General features: G+C 44.6%; 1 protein-coding gene across 3 annotated transcripts in view; it reads right to left on the bottom strand.

Annotated features, from left to right (window-relative positions):
- Positions 1 to 530: 530 nt before the first annotated feature.
- The window catches only part of L3MBTL1 (L3MBTL histone methyl-lysine binding protein 1), a 60,445-nt gene continuing 36,033 nt past the window's right edge, over positions 531 to 24,942 (bottom strand). For all 3 annotated transcript variants that reach the window (XM_060190374.1, XM_060190378.1, XM_060190385.1), the window contains exons 20-22: positions 14,798 to 14,955; positions 14,363 to 14,425; positions 531 to 3,815 (exon numbers count right to left, since the gene is read on the bottom strand). In XM_060190374.1, coding sequence (XP_060046357.1) covers positions 3,681 to 3,815; positions 14,363 to 14,425; positions 14,798 to 14,955 — 356 coding nt within the window. In that variant the 3' untranslated portion in view covers positions 531 to 3,680. The remainder of the gene's footprint in view (positions 3,816 to 14,362; positions 14,426 to 14,797; positions 14,956 to 24,942) is intronic.

Genomic DNA, 24,942 nt, shown 5'->3' with positions numbered 1-24,942 from the left:
GGGGAGAGAGGGAGAGAGAAAGACAGACACCTGCAGATGTGCTTCAATACTCTTTTTAAAATTTTTTTTAATTATCTTTATTTATTGGATAGAGACAGCCAGAAATCGAGAAGGTAGGGAAGATAGAGAGGGAGAGAGAGAGAGACACCTGCAGCCCTGCTTCACCATTTGCAAAGTTTTCCCTCTGCAGGTGGGGACTGGGGGCTCGAACCCGGGTCCTTGAGCACTGTAACATGTGCACTCAACCAGGTGCACCACCACCCGGGTGGTCCCGCTTAACTACTCTTGAAGCTTTTCCCCTGCAGGTGGGGAGCAAGAGCTCGAACCCAGGTCCTCACGCATGATAATGTGTTCACTTAACTGGATATGCTATTGCCTGGTTCCCTCTTTTTTTATATATTTAAAATAGATTAAGTATGTTCTTTAAAACACTTATCATCCAAGACACTGAATTATTCTTTAGTAATTATATGATGGATATTCATGTTGCTTTCTGGATAGTTCCCCATAGAAATAGACATGGACTCTCGTTGCATATTATCCAGTTGTTCAAGTTTATTTATGTTGTTTCAATACACTGACAAAACTCACCACATTTGCTTGTAATTTTTTTCTCACTCATGAGTCACATTAGTTTAGAGGATTGTCTTGAACACACACACACACACACACACACACACACACACACACACACATACACAGAGGCATGTATACACACAAATATAAAAGAAAACACAACCCCACCAAAAGTGCATGTGAATGAAAGTGCAAACAGGCTTCATTTTCAAACTCTGGGATCCTTTTCTCTACTTTCAAGTAAACAGAAAGATCCTCACTGCCCTAGGCCAGGACTGGGTGAGGGATGGGTGGAGTTGCCAGGGCCAAAGTGTCAGTGACTCCAGCTGCTGGCGCAGAGCACTGGGCACCACCACTCCCTCCCTCCCTCCCTCCCTCCCTGTGCTGCGATCCCAGGTCAAGGTGCAATAATCTCATTTAGGGATAGGTCAGAGGTGAAGGGGCAGCGGGTGGGCAGGAGGCAGACTTCTTATCACTTAAAAAAAATTTTTTTAATCTTTATTTATTTTTAATAGAGACAGAGAGAAATTGTGAGGGGAGGGGGAAATAGTGTGGAAGAGAGACAGAGAGACACCTGCAGACCTATTTCACCACTCATGAAGCTTTCCCCCAGCAGGTGGGGACCAGGGGCTTGAACCCAGTTCCTTGCGCACTGTAATTTGTGTGCTTAACCAGGTGCACCACAACCTGGCCCTCTTTTTTTTTTTTTTTTTTTTTTTATCACTTTTTAAGAGATTTGGTTTCTTTGCAGAGTTTGATGTTGGTGTAGGAAGTGCTGATGCCTAAGGGCTCAGAGGCCCCCTGGAGTCGTTTTCTCCAAGGGCCTGGTCCATTCTGCTTTTCTGGCAGGCCAACCCAACTGGTGAATCCCCATTGCAAAGCCACCTTTAACCCCCCTCCTCAGAAGCTGTGCAGTCCTACAGCCTGAGCATCTGTTGCCTTCTCACACCCCAAAGTCAGTGAGTGTCTCTCCTCAGTTTAGAGACAAGCAGATGAACCCAAGGAGCTTTGCCATCACTGAACCAAAATAGAAAGACCCAGATTGTGGGAGTTGGGCGGTAGTGCAGCAGGTTAAGCGCAGGTGGTGCAAAGCACAAGGACTGGCGTAAGGATCCCGGTTTGAGCCCCCAGCTCCTCACCTGCAGGGGAGTCGCTTCACAAGCAGTGAAGCAGGTCTGCAGGTGTCTATCTTTCTCCCCCCCCCCACCGCCTTCCCCTCCTCTCTCCATTTCTCTCTCTCTTATCCAACAATAACAACAATAATAACTACAACAATAAAACAACAAGGGCAACAAAAGGGAATAAATAAAAAAAAAAGAAAAAGAAAAAGAAAAAAGAAAGACCAATCCAGATTCTAGGTCAAATGGCACTAGTACAACCTCCATGAGCCCAACCCTGAGCCCAATGAAGAGCTGCCCAGTTTCCTCCCAGGAAGCTTGTGCTTAGAGCTGCAACTAAAGGAAGATGGGATGGGAGGGGGGGGGGGAGCAACTGGAGCCCTGTGGGAATTCAGTTGTGGAAGGTGGGGCTGAATGGCTCTCCTAACAATGCTTTAAATATATCTACTAGACTGTGGCAGGAAATTAGAAGGCCTTTGGGTTCCCCACACCTAAGAGAAGGGAAGATAAAGCTTCATATTTGAACAATAATAGCCCTTGACATCATTTTCCCAATGGAACGTCTCTCCTTCAGACCTGAACCCTGTCAAACATTTCTGATCATCTTATGCACACACATACAGTCTGGAGGCTGAGAGAAAGGGCCTGACAATTGTTCTTCACTTCCAAGCAGGATCGACACTTACTGGGGGCTCCCGTGCACTGCCCCCCACCCCCACCCCATGGGCTGGGAGGCAAGGCTGGCAGTAGCTCAGTGGAAGGTAGATCCCAACTTGGCCAGAAAGTTCCAGAACCCTAGAAGGCAGTTGACTAGTAGAGTAATACAGATGGAGAATGTATACCAAGAGCTAATGAATGGGGTAAAAGGATTCAGAGAGATTCACCTTCCCAGCTCGCTTCAAGTGATCTCTGTAAGGCTCCTGGAGAGCACAGCCTTTCAAGGTCTGGTTGAACAGGACCCAAGGCTCCCAAGCTTCCTCTGTTAGAACCTCCTCACCCCACAGTAACAACTTGGCAAGGATCCGCTGTGGTAAAGGATGCCATGCCCTGCTTTAAGAGCTGCCCATCAAAGGACCTAGATTGACATGCCCCCAGCCTGGCCCTTCATGACCATTCTGATCAGGCTGTTTCCTCTCAACCCTCAACCCAGTAGGGGTGTTGGGAGGACCCCAGTGGAACCTTAACTTGTGCTGTGAGGATGGGGGGAGCAAAGTAAGCACCTTCTTACTCTGCTGGAAAAAGGGCTTGACATGGGATGCTAAAATGCCAGGTGGTTCAGAAACTGGGCATATTCAAAAAGCCCTCTTGGCCCAGAACCCCCACTCCCCTACTCTGGGTAAAAACAAAAGGTGAAAGGTAGCCAGAGACTCTTAATGAATTTTACAGACACATTTCTGGGGCTCACACTTCCATGGAGCAAGGGTGAGTGGAGCAGAGCTGGGCTGCTGTTGGGGCATCTGCCCAGGAAACCAGTCAGCAGCCCCCAAGGGGGGTGGTAGCAGGTTGTCATTTGAGTAAATATGTTTACATCAGGGTCACTTCTTGGTAAAAGGAAATGAGACAAGGAGAGAAAAGCATAGAGAGATCCTGAGGAGAAAAGGACTTCCGGTTGGAGAACTCCCATTCTACCAGACTGCTCTCAGCTGCTAAGAAGACCCTTTGGTGGTGGCTGGCTGGAGAGGCGGCTGGGCACCTCCAGACATCTCCATTGGTAACATTCCCCCAGCCCTGACACCCTCGCTGGGGCTCCTGGTACAAATGAGCTCCCAGAGGCTGAGACTAGGACTTCAAGTACCCAAGGCTCCTGTGCTCCAGGGTGCTTTTGCAGGCAGCTTGGGAAGATGGGGACAGGGAGGCACCCATGATGAGAGACAGAGGGTGTGGGGGGCACACAGGTGGGGTGTGAGGAACTCAGGTTGGGAAGGAAACCTCAACCGCAGAGGGGGAGGCCCAGCTCAGCAGGAGGAGGGCCCAGACCCAAGCCAGTCACTTGAAGGTGTCATCAACGTTTTTGAACATGAGAATGGCATTATAGATCTTCAAGGCTGGGCCCAGCTTGACGCTCATGATCTTCACAATGTCCGCCTGTGTCAGCAAAAGGAAGGCCTCGCCGTCAATCATCTGAGGTGTTGGGGGAGGAGAGGAGGAAAGGACCACAGGGGAGGAGCAAGGTGTGTATGGGAAGGGGTTGAAAAGGGGTTGGATTAAAGGAGGTGTGGGAGAGGGGATAAGAGGAAGGAGCAGGGAAGAGGGAGGAAAAAGAAAGGAGAAGGGAAAAAAGGAAGACAGCCATGGGGACAGAGAAGGAGAGAGAGAGAGATATCACTGGCTTCTCCATGTTCACATACTGATTTTTTCTCTGAATGGGCTGCATTTCAGTGTGCATTTTTACATATTGCCCCTGACCCCTTACTGACAGGTTTTTTTTTTTAAGTTTTTCTATTTTTTTAAAAGAATTTATTTATTTATTGATGAGAAAGATAGGAGGAGAGAAAGAACCAGCCATCACTTTGGCACATGTGCTGCCGGGGATCGAACACAGGACCTCATGCTTGAGAGACTAATGCCTTAGCCAGTGCACCACCTCCCAGACCACGCTGACAGGTTTTTTCCCCCCACATTTTTATTTAATATTGTTATTTTATTTATTTATCATTGGATAAAGACAGAGAGAAATTGAGAGGGGAGGGGCAGATAGAGAGGGAGAGAGACAGAGAGACACCTGCAGGACTCCTTCACCACTTGTGAAGCTTTCCCCCTGCAGGTGGGGATCAGGGGCTTGAACATGGGTCCCTGTGCACTGTAATGTGTGCGCTTAACCATGTGCGCCACCGCCTGGTCCCCCCTGACAGGGGTTTTAAGATACTTTTGTCCCCAAATGAACCCACTGGTCAATCTTAGGCTAACAGTGAGAAAAGCAGATGCTGCAGGCTCTTCTTCAGTGAGGCCACATGAACTAAGCCTGTGGCCTATTGCTTCCGTAGGTGAATCTAACCAAGTCTTTGGATCAAATGGCCTATAGGAAATTCAAGTGATGGTGGAACAATTGAAACCACAGGGAAGCAATGAGACATCAGAAGGGTCCATTCTGCAAGATTTTCTTTTCCCCCAAAGTCTTGGAAAATAAAATAAAGGAGAGGGGACTATTCTAGAATAGAAGATATTTAACAGCTAAAACAGCCCAAACCAACTGTGTGGACCTTTGAGCTCCTAGCTCAAAAACATAACTAGGGAAAATAACTAGGGAAAGTGCGATAGAGACTGAGCACTAGATGATGAAAAGGAGTGACTATCAGTTTCCTTCTTTCTGATGTGCTGGGGTTTCATACCTGCATGACTCCAATGCTCCTAGTGGACTCTTTTCTTTTCTTTTTCAAACATTTTTTAAAGATTTTATTTATTAGAAAGATAAGAGAAAGAACCAGACATCACTCTGGTACATGTGCTGCCAGGGACTGAACTCAGGAACTCATGCTTGAGAGTCCAGTGCTTTATCCACTGCGCCACCTCCCGGACCATAACTTTTTCTTTTTTAAGACATAGAGAGAAAAAGACACAGAGGATAAATATCACTGTACCTGCTGTGCATGGTGCTCCCATATGACAGCCAGCACTCAAACCCAGGTCTGTGTGAATGGTAAAGTGTGTGCTTTACTAGGGGAGCTATCACCTGGCCCTACAGTCAGTTTTTTAGGTGGGATAGTGATGTGGGATAGTGATGTGGTGCTGTAGAGGTCTTTCATTTTCAGAGATGTGTGCTGAAGGAGCTCAGCAGTGAAATGTCATGATGTCTTTTACTTCCTTTTTTTTTTTTTTTCTCTCAGCTCTGGCATGGTGTGGGGAAATTAAACCTGGGACTTCAGAGCCTCAGGCATGAGAGTCTCTTTGCATAACCATTATGCTATCTTCTCTCACATCTCATAGGATGTCTATAATTTAGTTAAAATGACAATCTAAAAACATGCCATAGGGGGCTGGGCAGTAGTGACTGGGTTAAGCATACATAGAGCAGAGCACAAGGACTGGCATAAAGATCCCGGTTCAAGCCCCGGGCTCCCCACCTGCAGGGGGTCACTTCGTAAAACGGTGAAGCAGGTCTCCAGGTGTCTATCTTTCTCTCCCCCTTGGTTTCCCCCTCTTCTCTCAATTTCTCTGTCCTATCCAACAACAATAACAACAACAACAAGAACAATGGAAAAAAGATGGCCACCAGGAGCAATGGATTCATAGCGCAGGCACTGAGAAGTAAATTGACTGGGAAAGGGAGATAGAGACACCTGCAGCATTGTTTCACTGTTTATGACACTTTCCCATTACAGGTGAGGACTGGGGGCTTGAATCCCCAGTCCTTGTGCCTGGTAATGTGTACACTCATTCAGGTAAGCCACCACCCAGCCACTCTGTTTCTTAATGTGCCAGGTGCTATTCTTTTTTAATCTTTTTTAAAAATCTTTTTTCCATTTATTTATTTATTTTCCTTTTTGTTGCCCTTGTTGTTATTTATTGTTGTTATAGTTATTATTGTTGTTGTTATTGATGTCGTTGTTGTTGGATAGGACAGAGAGAGATGGAGAGAGGAGGGGAACACAGAGAGGGGGAGAGAAAGAAGGGACATCCCTGCAGGTGGGGAGCCGGGGGCTCAAACCAGGATCCTTATGCCGGTCTTTGCGCTTTCCGCCATGTGTGCTTAACCCACTGCGTTACCACCTGACTCCCTGTCAGGTGCTATTCTTAAGTGCTTTTCATATAGGAACTCATTTCATCGACACCTCACCACTGTGAAGCAGCACCACTGAAGCAGAAAGAGAAGGCATTTGCCTAAGGTGCACCTGACCCATGACCCGTAGGTGCTACTACCGCTATTCCAGCACCCATGCTCTTAACCACTGAGTTCTGGGTGGTTCATGAAGCTCCGTGGCAGATGCTGCCCCATGCCTGGCCCTACCCATAAGCCCTTCTTGGAACCAGCTTCACATCCTATGCTGCAGATGCTATCCCGTCATCAGATGTTTTTTTCCCTTGACCCCCTGTTCCCTGGCAGGTCTGTCCACTGTTGCCAGTGGGACACCGCTGCTTCCCCCAATGTTGAGAGCTGGCCACTCCTCCCACTCTGCCTGAGGCTCAAGCTACTCAAGCTTCACACTGCTGTGTGGGTCTGTTCACTTGCCTTTCAGGAGCCCTGGGAGGCTGCTTCTCTGACACAATGTGGGGGCCCAGGGGCTATAGGGGAGGGGAGTAAGGGATCTGAGACATGGCTATGAGCAGGGCTATATCACAAAGGGAACCACAACCTTAGAGTTACTCTCAGGTGGTCTGGGGTCCAGGAGGTGGCACAGTGGATAAAACACTGGACTCTCAAGTATGAGGTCCTGAGTTCAATCCCTGGCAGCACATGTACCAGAGTGATAGCTGGTTCTCTCTCTCCTATCTGTCTCATGAATAAATAAAATGATCTTTTTTTTAAAAAAAGTTACTCTCAGGGTGGCAATGAAGCCCATCATGGATACTGCCTGTAACTCTGTGTAAACAGTTACTAGGTTACTAGATTTGTTTACTATATACTAACCAAAGAAATTCTGAAAATGAATATTCAAACAATTTTGATTTAAAATATTAAATATTAACAATTTATATATAGTATGCCATGTCATGTGTCTAACAATTATATATTTATATATCATATAACTTTATAATGTAATAATGTTGTTAATATTAAATTATTTAAAAATAGATTAAAAAAGAATTTTGTTTTGTCACCAGGGGTTCACTGTTCCAAGCCACTTTTTTTCAGACAGCAAGGGAGAGACAAGGACAGTGAGAGGGAAAAACTCTGTACATAGAAGCTACCCCCATTGAAATATAACTAAAATATGCCCACTAGCTATCCACAAAATGGAGAACCCCCCACCTCCAACTCTTCATCTGCACTATTCCAGCCTTTAGGTTCATGATTGGTCAACAATTTGTTTGGCTTTGTATGTTAACTCTCTTTTCAGCCACCAGGTTCTAGATGCTAGCAGGATGCGACCAGACTTCCCTGGACAGACAACCCCACCAATGTGCCTTGGAGTTCTGCTTCCCCAGAGCCCTTCCCCACTAGGAAAAGAGAGAGACAGACTGGGAGCATGTTCAGCAGGGAAGCAATCACAGAAGCCAGACCTTCCACCTTCTGCATCCCACAATGATCTTGGGTCCATACTCCCAGAGGGTTAAAGAATAGGAAAGCTATCAGGGGAGGGGATAGGATATGGAGTTCTGGTGGTGGGAATTGTGCGAAGTTGTACCCTATCCTATGGTTCTGTCAATGTTTCCTTTTTATAAATAAAAAATTTAAAAAAAAAAAAAGCTACCTTCAGTGAGGGCTCAAACTTGGGTTACATGCATGGTAAAGCAGGTACCTTCCTGGATGAGCTATCTCACCAGGCCAAACTAGGCACTTCTGATGGCTAAAATCCTTTCAAAAAAAACAAAAGGGGGGAGGGGGTCAGACAGTAGCACAGTGAGTTAAGCACATGTGGCACAAAGCACAGGGACTGATGTAAGGATCCTGGTTTGAGCCCTGGCTCCCCACCTGCAGGGCAGTCGCTTCACAGGTGGTGAAGCAGGTCTGCAGGTGTCTATCTTTCTCTCCCCTCTCTGTCTTCCCCTCCTCTCTCGATTTTTCTCTGTCTTATCCACAGCAACGACATCAACAACAACAACAAAACAACAAGGGCAACAAAAGGGAAAATAAATAATAAAAAAATAAATAAACAGGAAGAAAGGAAGAATAGAAACAACCCTCGTAGCCCAAAATTCCTGGTGAAAGTGTCTTTATTATGCTTCCTTTCAAACAACCTAAATAAGTGAAAATGTAGCACATAGATTTGATGTCTGGGGTCTGCTGAGTAAGGGTATGTTTCTCACTCCTTTCACTTCACCCCAAGACAACAATTATCTGTCAACTAAAGTGAACAAATAAATAAGAGCTACAGTAAAGTTGACTATGAGAAGACTTTCTATAGGACCATCAGTGCTATAACCAGATTGGGGGGTGGGGGAAAAAAAAACAGTGGGAAGTCAGGTGGTAGCGCAGCGGGTTAAGCACACGTAGCACAAAGTGCAAGGACCCGACATAAGGATCCCAGTTCAAGCCCCCGGCTCCCCACCTGCAGGGGAGTCGTTACACAGGTGGTGAAGCAGGTCTGCAGGTATCTGTCTTTCTCTCTCCCTCTCTGTCTTCCCCTCCTCTCACCATTTCTCTCTGTCCTATCCAACAACAACGACAACAATAAAACAACAAGGACAACAAAAGGGAATAAATAAATACAAAAAAAAAAGTGGGGAAGCAATTACAGAAGTTAGACCTTCCACCTTCTGCACCCCATCATGACCTTGGGTCCACACTCCCAGAGGGATAATGAATAGGAAAGCTATCAAGGGAGGGAATGGGATACAGAGTTCTGGTGGTGGGAATTGTGTGGAGTTGTACCCCTCTTATCCTATGGTTTTTGTCAGTGTTTCCTTTTTATAAATAAAAATAAAAAAAAGATTGAACAGGTTGCCCATGAGAGTGTCTGTCTATCTATCTATCTATCTATCTATCTATCTATCTATCTATTTATCATCTATCTATCTATCTATCTATCTATATCTACCTACCCACCTACTTACCTACCTACCTACCTACCTACTACCTACCTACCTACCTATCCACTTTGTTCTACCTCCTCATGAACATCCCCCTAATGACTGGTCTGTGTGCCAGTAGGAGAGTGCCTTGGCCAGTGGGTGTCTCTGCATGCTCTCTGAGTGAATCTATTCAGTCACAGAGAACCTACTTCTGGAACAGAGACTTCCTTGAGGATGGAGTGGACCCTGGAGAAGGTCATCTTCAAAGCCCACAGAGGTCCTTCCTCTCCAAGATTTTAGCTGATGCTAAAATGGTCTACCAGCACACCTTCCTTTCTTGTGACCACTGTCCTTTTGAACTGAGATTGATAGCAGATAATCTAGGGAGAGACAGCTTCACCCAATAAGAGGAGAAAACTGGAGGATTACTTTTGGGTGACTCTGCAGATGGCTGAGCAATCAATTCAAATCAATTCATCTAAAGGAAAAGCTCTAGTGGGTACCACGTGGTCCTGGTCTGTCTCATTAAGCTTGTGTGGGTGAAGACTTAGTTGAAGACACAAAGGCTTACTTAGCAGACAGATAAATTATATGAGATAGGTAAAGCTTTCATTCATGTCAGAGGTGACAGAGCAAGGATTTAAAGACATGAGACTATGGAACCAATAAGACAACATTTAATAGAGATAAATGTAAAGCTTTATATTTACTTTTTCAAAGTACAAGTGATGTACTGAAAAAAACTGACTAGACTACACTTGATAGTTGATAATGAACACATGAAGTATTGGGGGCAATTTTGTGAACCCCACACTAGCATGTGTGGCTTAATAAAACTGATGTAACCTTCAGTTCTGCTAACAAAACTGTATGGTCCAAATGGAGGAAGAAGAAAAAAAAAAAGTCTCCTAATTGGGTTATTTATAAAGTGGAGTATTACTCAGCAGTTAAAAAAATCAATGAGTGAAAAAAAGAATCAACAAATCACTAGCAGACACAATATCTGGATAAACACTTTCCCTGCACCTTAGACATGTTGCACTGAGTGAAAAGAGATAAAGACCGAAAGAGTAGCTGCTGTATGAGTTCAATTATATGATGCTCAGAAGCAGGCCACACTAATCTCTGGTGTTAGAAATCAGAACAGTGGGCTCCCTAGGAGGGTGAGGACTGGTGAAAAGGGATGAGAAAGAATCTTCTGGTTTGATGGAAAATTTTTTTTAAAGATGTTATTTATTTATTAACGAGAAAGATAGGAGGAGAGAGAAAGAACCAGCCATCACTCTGGTACATGTGCTGCCAGGGATTGAACTCAGGACCTCACGCTTGACAGTCCAACGTTTTATCCACTGTGCCACCTCCTGGACCACTGATGGAAATGTTTTATATCTTGATGGGAATCTTATATTCCAGAGGTATATGCTTAATGAAACTTGCAGAATTATAAATATATCTTTTTATTATATAAGCTACACTTTATCTTCATTAAAATAAGCTAATGTAGTTAGTGTATTGCACGAAGGTAAAAGACTCTGGGGTTGGGGGGAGGGTTCAGGTCCTAGACCATGATGGCAGAGGAGGACCTAGTGGGGGTTGTATTGTTATGTAGAAATGTTATGCATGTACAAACTATTGTATTCACTGCTGACTGTAAACCATTAACTTTCCAATTAAAAAAATTAAATCTAGGACTGCAAAAATAGCTCACTTGGATAATGCACCTGCTTTGCCAGATTCAAGCCCAGTCCTCATCACACTAGAAGGAGCCTATGGTATCTTCCCCTCTGTCTCGGTATCTCTTTCTTTCTATCTAAAAAAGCCAACCAGGAGCAGTGAAACCCTGGTGACAACAAATATAAGTGATTATCATTGTGTGCAGTCAGGGCAGTGGCACTGTGGATAAGGTGTATTATCAGGCATGAGTTTGTGAGTTTAATCTCAGCACCATGTTTGACCAAGTGTTGCTGTGGTTCTCTCTCTCTCTTTCTCCTAAATCAATAAATCTTAAAAAGAAAGAAAGAATGGGAGGAAGAAAGAGAGAGAGAAAGGGGAGTCTGGCAGTAGCGCAGCGGTCAAGTGCATGTGGTGCAAAGTGCAAGGACCAGCGTAAGGATCCTGGTTTGAGCCCCCAGCTCCCCACCTGCAGGGGAGTCGCTTCACAGGTGGTGAAGCAGGTCTGCAGGTGTCTGTCTTTCTCTCCCCCCGTCTTCCCCTCCTCTCTCCATTTCTCTCTGTCCTATCCAACAATAATAACAACAGCAACAATAAAAACAACAAGGGCAACAAAAGGGAAAATAAATAAACATAATATAAAATAAATAAATATCATTTAAAAGAGAGAAAGGAAGGAAGAAAGAGAGAAAGAAAGGAAGGAAGGAAGGAAGATGTCTGGGGCTGGGCAGTGATGCACCAGAGAGAGCACACATGTCCCTAGGCTCAAGGATCCAGGTTCAAGTCTCTGGTCTCTACCTGTAGAGGGAAAGCTTCACAAGCCGGGAAGCAGTGCTGAAGGCGTCTCTCCCTCTCTATCACACCCTCTCCTCTCAACTTCCTTTGGTTTCTATCGAATAAATAAATATGATATTTGAAAAGCAATAAAATAAAATCTAAGGTCTGGAGATGCAACTCTATGATAGAGCACAAGATTCACATATAAGGGGCCCTGTGTTAATCCCTGGCACAACAACAACAACAAATCAAGGTGACAGGGTATCCCTTGTAGCAGGTGTACTGTCTAAAAAGCTGACAGAAGAGGAGGCCGTACATGCTGAGGAGGGCAGGAGGTATATGAGAAATTTACATAACTTCCTCGCAGTTTTGCTGTGAACCTAAAACTGATCTAAAAATTAAGTCTCCAGGGATGGGACAGTGCCACACATAGTATATCGCAAGCATTACCATGAACAAGGACCTAGGCTCATGCCCCCTGTCTCCACCAATGGGAGGAGGGAAGCTTCACAAGTGGTGAAGCAGTGCTGCAGGTGTCATTCTCTCCCCCCCCCACCTCCCTATTCCCTCTTGATTCCTCTCTGAGTCAGCATCTCCTTATTTATATAACAGAGATAGGTCTGGAGAGAGATCTTATGGACATGGTATGTTCCTTGTCATGTGCACAGCCCAAATTCAATAAATACGTAAGTAATATATAAAAATCTATTTTGAATAAATCTAGAGCAGGAACAACCCAGTGTGTTCTGTGCTGATCAAAGGGTATCTGACACACAGGACACAGCTCTGAACACACAAATACCCTAAGAAGGTCACCAACATAGAGGGAAAGTGCCCAGAATGAGGAGAAAGGAACTCTGTCACACAAGCATCTGATGAAGATACTGGATAAAGAGATTATGCCAGGGAGAGAGGCACAAACTTCTTTCTCAAGGGCCCCTGATCTGGAGTAGGCATCTATGGGGAGCTGAGATAACACTTTTCCTTAAGAAAAAAAAGGGTGGGGTGATTTTTAGCCAGATTCTTCACAAAGAAACTTCAGGGGTTCCTTCAGGTTCAAAATCTAGCAATGAGGAGAGTTATAAAGTTCTTTAAGGAAGGGCAACTATACATCAGAAGTCAGAACTACCATAATTACCATTAGAGGCCAGGTGGTGGTACACTTAAGTGCATACATTACCATACACAAAGACCCAGGTTCAAGCCCCTGGTCCCCACCTGCAGAGGGGAAGCTTTATTGGTGGTGAAGCAGTGCTGCAGGTGTCTATCTCCTCTTTCTTCTCAACTTCTCTCTATCCTGTCAAGTTAATTAATTAAAAAAAAATAACTACCATCTATTAGGTTTCACTGTCTCAGGCACTCAGGCATGGTGATCTGTTTTTGTTTTTTATTTTTATTTTTGTTTTTCTTTAGATCCAGATGGAGCGTGAAAGAGACCTCAGCACTGAAGCTTCCTTCAATGCATTAGGGATCTGGCTCAAACCTGGGTCTTGCACATGGTAAAACAGCACACTATCCAAGGGAGTTATTTTGTAGGTCCTAGGTGATCTGCTTTATGTATTATTCTATGGCACTGCTAGATAATCATATACCCATATGCATATACTAGTGATATCAAGTCTTGCAAGTTAGCATCATTATACCAATTTTATTTATGTTTATATTATTATTATTATTTCTATGGGAGATTCAAGTGTGCACAAATTTGCCATTCACAGGCCATCTTTTTCATTCAGAAAGAGACAGAAAGAGAAAGGGAGAGGCGCCACAGCACTGGAACTTTCCCTGGTGCTATGACACTTCCACATGGTGCTGGGCCTTGAAGCTGGGCTGTGCATGAGGCAAGGAACACATTGGAGCCCATAGCTCTCTCTTCAGACCTATCTCTGTTATATAGCTAAGAAGATGCAGAATCAGAGACAGTAAAGAGCTCAAACTGGAAGAATGGGGGTCAGACCCAGGCCGTCTGCAAAGTAAGTGTTCTTTGATCTATAGCTCACTGCTTGCAATCTTTGAGGAGCTCTTGAGTCTCATATTACTATTATTATTATTAGTAGTAGTAGTATTTATTGTATAGAGATGGAGAAATTGAGAGGAACAAGGGACAGAAGGGGAGAGAGAGAGAGAGACACCTGCAGCACTGCTTCACCATGAAGCTTCCTCCCTGCAGGTGGAGACTGGGGGCTTGAACCTGGATCCTTGCACATAATAACATGTACACTCAACCAGGTACACCAAGAGCCCCTTAAGCTCTTGGGTTTTGATGTGAAGTGTATGTTAGGGTCCTTGCAGTAAACTGTAGTCCCTGTGCTGTTCAAAATATAGATTAATATAGAGGTTGGCACTGGTGAGGTTAAGTTTGGGGAAAAAACGGTTGAGCAGAGAGCAGAAGGGTGAATGGAACCTGTCTCTAGGAACTCCAGCCTTCCTGTGGCTGGTCTGACCAGACTCCCCAAGCTGCACCAGAATCCATACCAGACTTTTCCTAGAGACAAGGGTCACTGTGACTTGGCCCTCCCTAGCCAGATGCCATGCTGGTGAGGCACATGCTTCCTGCCATGTCAATAACAGTGACCCTTCTCTGTCCCTGTTGTGCACTTGTACCTTACCTCATCTTTGAAGAGCCGTGCTTGGTCTTCACAGCCCGTCAGGGTCTGAACGAAGCCAAAGACCTTAGAAACGGAAGAAGACAAGTTGCTAAGGGAGTGGAGGCTTGGGAGTGCTGGGTCAAGGAAGCCATGGTGCCTTTGGAGCACTGACTGAATTGCTTTCTCACAGGAGCCTAAGAGGGGCCTTGCATCGCTGTGCTGCTGGGTGCTCAAAGTGGGGCCCCTGCTCTTGAGGCCCAGGGCTGACACCTGCCTCTCTGGCTCCATTTCCAGTATGTCCCTCTCCACCCATTCAGATCAAAGCTTCTTTATCCTCCCCTGCTGGGCAGTTAGGACAGACTGTGGCCAGAGGTGGAAAATGGCATCAGGAGCAGAGTTGGGGCTCTACTGGAGGAGGGTCTTACAAAAGCAGGCTGGGGGGTGCACACTGCTCACCTCATCAATGGTCCACTTGGCGACGGTCGAGGCCGAGATGCCTGCCACTCCTGGCAGGAGCTTGCAGTGCTGCTCCCAGCACACTGAGAGAGATCGATCAGGGTGAGCTGACAAGGCTGACATGAAGAGGGACTGGTGCATGACATCGGTAGTTAGTGCTGGAAAGCAGAGGCAGAGGCTGGCAGGCTAGTGCCAGGGACTAACCTGGCTCCTGAAGTCTGCTCGAACCCATCCACTGGAGAGCTGCTTGTAGAGTTGGCAGGACTGACCGCCCCCACCCCTACCTCTGTCTCAGAAGGCCTGGCAGAGCCAGAGGCTAATCTAGATTCCTTGACCCTTCCTTCCATCCCTCTGGCAAAGTAGGTTGCAGGACATTTCTCCCCCCACCCCATCTCATCTCTTTGTCACCTCAGGCCTGACAAGGACCCTCTGCTGAAGCTGCTGCAGCATTCTTAGTCTGTTTGCATAACCATTATCTATCTATCCCCAACCAACACCTTAAAAACATCACTCTTGGTGCCAGTTGGTGGCGCAACTGATAAAACACACAAGTTACAATCCTCGAGGACCAGTGTTCAAGGCCCCGTTCCCCACATACAAAGGGAAAGTTTCACAAGTGGTGAAGCAGTGCTGCAAATATCCTCTTATCTATCTATCTATCTATCTATCTACCTACTATCATCTATCTAGTTGTGTAATTCTCTGGGGAAAGAAAAAACAATGAAATAATATAAGGAGATAGCAAATAGTTATGTAAAAAGAGCTTCATGCCTGAGGCTTTGTTGTTCCACATTCAATCCCCCACATCACCATAGGCCAGAGCTGAGCAGCACTTTGGCAATAAGACTAAAAAAAAGATTATTGCTATCTTATATCCAAGGAAATGTAATGTATACAGCACATCTGATGTCCATACTATCTGCACGTTTTTCTTTATTTTTAAAATATTTCATTTTTTTCTCTCTTTTTTAAAATTTTTTTATTCCCTTTTGTTGCCCCCTTTTTTATTGTAGTTATTGATGTCGTCGTTGTTGGATAGGACAGAGAGAAATGGAGAGAGGAGGGGAAGATGGGGAGAGAAAGACAGACACTTGCAGACCTGCTTCACCACCTGTGAAGCGACTCCCCTGCAGGTGGGGAGCCGGGGGCTCAAACCGGGATCCTTACGCCGGTCTTTGCGCTTCACGCCATGTGCGCTTAACCCGCTGCGCTACCGCCCGACTCCCTAAAATATTTCATTTATTTTGGATAGAGACAGAGAGAAATTGAGAGGGAAGGGGGATTGTTGTATGCTCTCCTCCTGCCAAGAAAATTGGTTCAGTCCTGCTAATTTTCGCGGGCCCGCTTGTCCCCGCCTCAAGGAACCCCGAGAGGGTTCCAGAGTTCCAGACTTCTTGGTGCTGCTGCAGGGGAAGGAGGCAGCTGAGTTCTGTTTGGTGACTAGTTTGGGTTAGTTTATGAATCATTGTTCCTGAATAAAGAAATACAGCTTCCCTGCCCAGCCGTGTGTCCTCGAGTCTCTGTTACCCGCCCGTGAAGCTAGCCCGGCCAGCTGGAGCCTCTGAATCTTAACAACAGGGGATATAGAGAATAAGAGTGTGCAGGGGTAGATAGCATAATGCTTATACAAAGAGACTTTCATGACTGTGGCTCCAAAGTCCCAGGTTCAATCCTCTGCACCACCAAAAACCAAAGCTGAATAGTGCTCTGGCAAAATAAAATAAAAGAGAAAAGCCCAAAGAAGACAGATTCCCCCAAAACCTAACTCTGGCTGGACTCAACAAATGACACTCAATGCCTAAACAACTGAGAGAAAATCTAAAATCATCAGATAAAAAGAGGACTACAGGGAGTCGGGCTGTAGTGCAGCGGGTTAAGCGCAGGTGGCACAAAGCACAAGGACCGGCATAAGGATCCCCACCTGCAGGGGAGTCGCTTCACAGGTGGTGAAGCAGGTCTGCAGGTATCTATCTTTCTCTCCTCCTCTCTGTCTTCCCCTCCTCTCTCCATTTCTCTCTGTCCTATCCAACAACGACAACAACAATAATAACTATAACAATAAAAACAACAAGGGCAACAAAAGGGAATAAATAAATAAAATAAATATTTAAAAAAAAAGGACTACAAAAGTTGAATAAGGGCAAGAGATTGGCTCACTTAATAATGGCCTGTTTGGTCAATATCACACCATCTCTTCATCTGGGGCCCTAGTTAGAGAAGCCTTGGGTTCCCATACACATATGATGGGCCTAGACCTCTAAAGGGTCCCTCTCTCTACCACCACTGGTAGCTTGCATAAGGAACAGCATCTTGTGGGCCCTCCCAGGACCTTGTCCTCACCATAAAGCAATAATGGTAGGGATAACCACAGTTTCCGAAGGGAGGCTAGGGGTATCCTGCCCTGCCACTCAAAAAAGGCTGGTCCTGAAATAAGTGTAGCCTACAATGTTCCCAGTTGTGACCATGAGCTCTAAGCTCAGACCAGTAAGGACTTAGAGGTTACACAGGCTCTGGTGCTAAATATAAATATATATATATGGGCCCTGGAGCAGGTGTATGGAGGTGAATAGTTAATTTTAGCCACAGAATTTTTTTTTTCAAGAAAGGGAGCTACTTCCTGCACTAATCTAACTTTTTAACCCTTTTTCTCTACTCTGACATCATTCTGTCAGGCAATATTCTTATCCAACCTCAGGCTAGCTAACTAACTCAAGCAAAACTACCATCATTGTGTGTCCCCAGGAACATGCCAAAAATGGATTTCCTAGCTTTCTTCTACCCTAAAATCCCTAATCTCATCTGCTCTAATCCTACATTTTGGCTCCTGTTCATTAACCATTTTGTTTCAACTTAGGTTATGCCATCTTCCAGACACCAATTACAGATGCTACCATGACTCCATTCCAATTTCTCTGGGAAGACAACTTCACCAGTGTGTCCTGGACCCTCACATCGTCAGCACTCTGGTCCACTAGGGAAAGATAGAAACAAGCTGGGGGTATAGATAAACCTTTCAGAGCCCATGCTCAGCGGAGAAGCAATTACAGAAGCCAGAACTCCTACCTTTTGCTCCCCAAAACAACCTTAATCCATACTCCCAGCAGGGGAGAAGTGATAGGATGAAGATAAGAGGACTCTGAACTCCAGCTCCATCAGCACCCAGAGAGAGAGAAGGAAAAGAGAGGGATGTATGGAGGTAGTTATGTTGTCATGAGTGGCTTGAAGGAAGAGAGGATTGAATCAGGAAAAAAAAGGGCAACTATGTATAAATGAGGACAGATAATTGTAGTGATGATGGTTGGCCCATGTCTGCAACCTTAGGGGAACTGTGGTGGTTTGCAGTAGGGAGAGTGAAGACTCAGAACTCTGGTGGTGGGAATGATGTGGATTCAAACGCCTGTCAACATGTAATTCTGTAATATAAAAATAAATAATTTTTAAAAAGATGACTATAAAAATAATAAAAAATTTAAAAATTATTAAAAGAAATAAGTCCCCAACAACATTTATGTGCCAGGGTGATGCTCTGATTCTCTTCCAATTTCTCTTCTGAAACAAATAACAAAGAAAGAGCTATTTTTGTTATTTTCCTGAGTTATGATTGGCAGAAATTTACTTCCCTGGAGGTTGGGAAGTTTGAGATCAAGACACTGGCCAGCTGGGTTCCAGTGAAGTCTACCTGTCTTCTTGCTTTGCTCTCGCTTTGTGGAAAGAGTGAGGGAGTCTATTTCATAAAGGCATGAGTCAAGTGTTCTACCCCTCGTGTCCTAATCATCTCCTAGGAACCTGCCTCCAAATACTAGTACCTAGCAAGGAGTAAGTTTTAGCATTTGAATTTTAGAGTGGGACACAAATATTAGGTCTACAGCACTCTTACTAGTGGAGGTGAATAAACACAGGAGGCTGGGGGAGATAGTATGCAAACAGATTCTTATGCTTATAGCTCCCAGGTCACAGGTTCAGTCCCCAACACCAACACAGAACAGAGCTGAGCAGTGTTCTGGTAAAAATAAATAAATTAATTAATTAATTAAAAAAAACCCAAAGGATTCGACTTCCGGAGGTGGAGCTACGAGCAGCAGATCGCTTTCTCTCCTCTCCTCTCCCGGATCAACTAGGAATACCAAAGGAGACCACCCGGGACCGAAACAAGACAGGAATAGAATGACCACAGGAACCCAGTAAATCACCCGTGAGTACAAACACGCGTGGCTGGTGACAGAGAGGAGAGAGGGGCCTAAGGAGAGATTAAGTGACTGCTAACAGTTCAACAGTTTATCAGTGGAGACACCACCTCCAGTCTGCTCCACAACAAGGGGACAGCAGAAGGGAGGAGAGGACTCCCCAGAGACTCACCAAGTGCAACTCTGAGTCTCCATTGCTACTACCCTCAGAATCTGGAGCAGCAGCAGGAAGGGACACCAGGTGACAGAGATCTAACCAGGAAACTCAGAAGACCTATACCTCAGTGGCATAGCTGAGGGGCTGTGAAAGTCTCTTTGCATAACCACTGGATTATACGATCCCAAACAGCCAGGCTCTTTTCACAGTGCTAGATGGAATAAAGACTCGTCACCCGACCTGTGCTGGATTAGCACATTCAACGGCCAAGCCTTTCCCGCTACGAGACAAGTTCTCAAGATCTTCCCGCACAGTCATCACCGCCCAGCTATCATCCACATTGGTCTCCAGCTCCCACTGATTCTGTGCTCGGAGAAACTAAGATGGAACTTTCGGAAAGCAATCTGGCGTCTGTTCAGTGATCTTACCAACAAATCTATTCCTGCAATTCCAATTAACTCTATCCCCTCTGAAGATTCCTACAGGCGCTTCCGCCAAGCCATCTTCAAAGCAGCTTCCCAAGCCATTCCTCGTGGGAGACGTGCTAACTATACGCCTTGTCTTGATGTTGAATTCGAGCAACTACTAAAGCAGTATGATGAGTCGGGCGACACAGATGTGGCTGACCATCTCATTGCCTCCCTGGATGCAGCATGCCAAGCCCGCTGGCAACAACTCACAGAAAGTCTGAACTTCACCCACTCAAGTAGGAAGGCCTGGAAGCTTCTTCACAGACTGGGTGCCGGTAGCCAACCCCCTCCCGTCTCCCATCCTCCCGTATCTCCAAACTCAGTGGCCAGTCACCTAACTCAAGTTGGACGTGCTAAGATCGACCTAGTCTGGAAAAGAGAAATTTCCCATGAGTGGTCATCCCACTTCCGGTTATCTTGTCCATCTCCAAAACTCTCTCCCTTTACACTGTCTGAACTGGAAGACGTTTTGAAGAGGGTTAAACCGGGAACAGTTGCTGGCTATGATAACATCACCCCAGAACTCATTCTTAACCTGGGTCCCGTGGCAAAGAAGTGGCTCACTTCATTCCTGTCCCACATCTTGGAATCTGAGTCTATGCCCAAAGTTTGGCATCGTGCAAAGATTATAGTGGTTTTGAAACCAAAGAAAGACCCAACCAGCTATAGACCAATTTCTCTCCTCTCCATGTGTTACAACCTCCTTGAGAGGCTGCTTCTGTCACGTATTTCTCATCTTACAGAGAAATTCCTATCACCCGCCCAAGCTGGTTTCCGCCCAGGAAGATCTACCTGAGAACAGCCCTGGCCCTCTCAACTTACATTGAAAATGGATTCCAGAAGAATTTAAAGACGGGTCCTGTCTTTGTTGATCTCACAGCAGCCTATGACATGGTCTGGCACCGTGGTCTCCTAGTCAAGATCTCAAGATGCCTGCCTCCATGGGTGGCCAACACTATATCGTTTCTTCTCCAAAATAGAAGATTCCAGGTGTATCTGGGTGACAAGTCTAGCAGATGGAGACTTGTCTCAAGTGGCCTCCCCCAGGGCTCTGTTCTGGCTCCTACGCTATTTAATATTTACATCAATGACCTCCCAGAAACTTCTTCAAGGAAGTTCATCTACGCCGATGACATCTGCTGTGCAACTCAGGCATCCAAGTTTGACATCCTCGAGGAAACACTCACGAAAGACATGTCTCTGATATCTGATTACTGTAAAAAATGACGACTAATCCCTAGCACTGCAAAAACGGTATCATCTGTTTTCCATCTACACCATGCCTCGGCCTCACGTGAGCTTAATGTGCAGCTTGGCGATATGAAAATCCGGCATGAAGCCCAGCCAGTCTATCTTGGCGTTACTCTCGATCGCACTCTGTCATTTCACAAACATCTCATAAAAACTGCAGCAAAGGTGGGCGCGAGGAATAACATCATTGCAAGACTGGCCAGCTCCTCATGGGGCGCGAGCGCTTCCACACTACGATCATCATCTCTGGCATTATGCTATTCCACTGCAGAATACTGTGCCCCAGTATGGTTCTGTAGCCCCCATGTCCACTTGGTCGATTCCAAATTATATTCCTCCATGAGGATCATTTCTGGAACCATCCGTTCTACCCCAGTTCCATGGCTGCCAGTTCTTAGCAACATCGCCCCGCCAGATATTCGTTGGGATGCGGCATCATCTAAGTTCATTTCCCACGTCTATGCTCGACCAGACCTGCCAATATACGCGGATATCTTTGCCCACCCTGTCCAACGCTTGACGTCTCGTCACCCAATCTGGTCCCCTACGCCTACACTGAACTTCTCTGTTCCAGACTCTTGGAAACAGAGTTGGCAGTCAGCTGAGGTCAAGAACAAACACCTCATCACAGACCCCTGCAAGCGTCAACCCGGCTTTGACCTAGCACGTTATGATTGGGCCCTCCTCAATCGCTATCGAACAGGCCATGGCCGGTGCGCCGCTATGTTCCATCGTTGGGGAGCCAGAGACGACCTGAATTGCCCCTGCGGCTACAGAAAGACTATGACCCACATAGTCAACGACTGCCACCTCTCCAGATTCAAAGGAGGTCTCGAAACTTTACATCAGGCTCAACCTGACGCTGTTGACTGGCTATGGAAGAAGGGCAAATGCTAGAAGAAGAAGAACCACTGGATTATCTCTGCCACACCCTGCTTTATCTCTTGGTCAGGAGTCAGTGATTAAGCTAAGAAGCCTACTGATAGTTTAAAAGCCCTCAGGCTCCCATAGCCTACAGGGAAGGAAAAAAAAAAAAAAAGAAAGAGGCTTTTAAACCACTGAGCTCCAACTCAGGGATTGAAATAACTGTTAACTTCCACCACTGTGAACCCTTTAATTAACTTACTTAGACACAAGTCAATCCAGGCAATAGTGATCAATAATTTGAAAAGTACTGATAAAGGGAACTCATAATATATAAAATGGTTAAAACAACATGAAAAAATATTGGAGAATAAAACCAGGACAAGAGTCCACCTAAAAGTCCTCCAGAGGGTGAAGCACAAAACAACGAGTTCAACATCCAAACATTAGCTAAGGAAATAATAACAGGAGTGAATAAAGAATTTGAAAAAATTGTAACCAGAAATGCAGGAACAACAAATGAGAATATGGAAGAAAATACTAATTATCTCATGGTTATTAGAGAGCTGAAAGCTGAAATCGCTGAGCTAAGAATGCAACTAGCTGAACAAGCTAAAACAGTATCAGAGCAGGGCAACAAAATAGCTGAACTCCAGAAAACAGTAGAGGGCAGAGAGAATAGAATCAATGAGGCTGAAGACAGAATTAGCAAGATTGAGGATGAATTAGAGATAACTAAAAAAGAAGTAAGAGATCTCAAAAAGAGATTAAGAGATGCTGAAAACAACAACAGAATCCTATGGGATGACTTCAAAAGAAACAATATACGCATTATTGGCATACCAGAGGAAGAAAGAGAAGGAGAGGAAGAAAGCATTTTCCAGGCCATAGTAGTTGAAAACTTCTCTAGTCTAGACAATATCAAAGACATAAAAATTCAAGAAGCCCAGAGGGTCCCAAACAGAATTAACCCAGACCTAAAGACACTAAGACGTATCATACTTAGAATGGAAAGGATCCTGAAGGCTGCAAGAGAAAAACAGAGTCACCTACAAAGGAAAACCCATAAGATTAGCAGCAGACTTCTCCATACAAACACTACAGGCCAGAAGAGAATGGCAAGATATCTACCGAGTGCTCAGTGAGAAAGGCTTTCAGCCAAGAATACTATATCCTGCTAGACTGTCATTCAGACTAGATGGAGGCATCAAAACCTTCTCAAACAAGCAACAGTTGAAGGAATCAACTATCACCAAGCCTGCCCTGAAAGAAGTTCTGAAAGGTCTCCTATAAACAACCAGACCACCACAAATAGGACATATATCAGAACACTCTAAAACTCTACAAGAATGGCGTTAAAATATCTTTCAATCTTTGATATCAGTAAATGTCAATGGCCTGAATTCACCTATTAAAAGACACAGAGTAGGAAGATGGATCAGAAAATACAACCCAACAATATGCTGTCTACAGGAAACCCACCTCAAGACAAACACAGACTTAAAGTGAAAGGATGGAAAACTATCATACAAGGCAATGGCCCACAAAAAAAAGGCAGGAGCAGCTATTCTCATATCTGACATGATAGACTTTAAAATAGATAAGATTAAAAAATATAGGAATGGACACTACTTAATGCTCAGAGGATCAGTCAATCAAGAGGACTTAACTATTATTAACATCTATGCACCAAATGAGAAGCCATCTAAATACATCAAACTTCTACTGAAAGAGCTACAGCAATATATTAACAGTAACACAGTCATAGTAGGGGACTTCAACACCCCACTCTCTCAACTTGACAGATCATCCAGGCAGAAAATCAATAAAGACATAAGGGAGCTAAATGAAGAGACAGATAAACTAGAACTACTGGACATTTTCAGAGTCATTCATCCCAAGAAACTGGAATACACATTTTACTCAAATCCACATGGGTCACTCTCAAGCATAGACCATATATTAGGCCACAAAGACAGCATCAGCCAATTCAAGAGCATTGAAATCATCCCAAGCATCTTCTCAGACCACAGTGGAATTAAACAAACACTTAACAATCAACAAAAGATTAGTAACAGTGCCAAAATGTGGAAGCTCAACAGTACACTTCTTAACAACTTCTGGGTCAAAGAGGAAATCAAGGAAGAAATCAAAATGCTTCGAGAGTTCAATGAAAATGAAGATACAAGCTACCAAAATATTTGGGACACAGCTAAAGCAGTCCTAAAAGGGAAGTTCATAGCTATACAAGCACACATTAGGAAACAAGAAAAAGCACAAAAAAACAGCCTGATTGCACATCTTAAAGACCTAGAAGAAGAACAACAAAGGAATCCTAAAGCAACCAGAAGGACAGAAATCACTAAAGTTAGGGCAGAAATAAATAACATTGAGAATAGGAAAACTATACAAAAGATCAACAAAAGTAAATGTTGGTTCTTCGAAAGAGTAAACAAAATCGACAAACCTCTAGCCAGACTCACAAAACAAAAAAGGGAGAAGACCCAAATAAATCGGATAGTAAATGAAAGAGGAGATATCACAACAGACACTGCAGAAATTCAACATATCATGCGAGGCTTCTATGAACAACTATATGCCACCAAGCTAGAGAACCTGGAAGAAATGGACGATTTCCTAGATACCTACCAACTTCCAAAACTAAGTTAAGAGGAAGTGGATAACATGAACAGGCCCATCACAGCTAATGAAATTGAAACAGTTATCAAAAATCTCCCCAAAAATAAAAGTCCAGGACCAGATGGCTTTACAAATGAATTCTACAAAACCTTCAAAGAAGAAATAATACCTCTACTTTTAAAAGTCTTCCAGAAGATTGAAAACACTGGAATACTCCCTGCCAGCTTCTATGAAGCCAACATCACCCTGATACCAAAAGCAGACAGGGACACAACCAAAAAAGAAAACTACAGACCAATATCTCTGATGAACATAGAAGCGAAAATATTGAACAAAATTCTAGCCAACCGGATACAGCAGTATATCACAAAGATTGTCCATCATGACCAAGTGGGGTTTATCCCAGGCATGCAAGGTTGGTTTAATATACGTAAATCAATCAATGTGATCCACCACATCAACAAAAGCAAGACCAAAAACCACATGGTCATATCAATAGATGCAGAGAAAGCCTTTGACAAAATACAACATCCCTTTATGATCAAAACACTACAAAAAATAGGAATAGATGGAAAATTC

Source organism: Erinaceus europaeus, chromosome 1 (genome assembly GCF_950295315.1).
Source record: "Erinaceus europaeus chromosome 1, mEriEur2.1, whole genome shotgun sequence".
NCBI classification, from domain to species: Eukaryota; Metazoa; Chordata; class Mammalia; order Eulipotyphla; family Erinaceidae; genus Erinaceus; species Erinaceus europaeus.
This window is presented reverse-complemented; position numbering and strand designations above follow the sequence as displayed.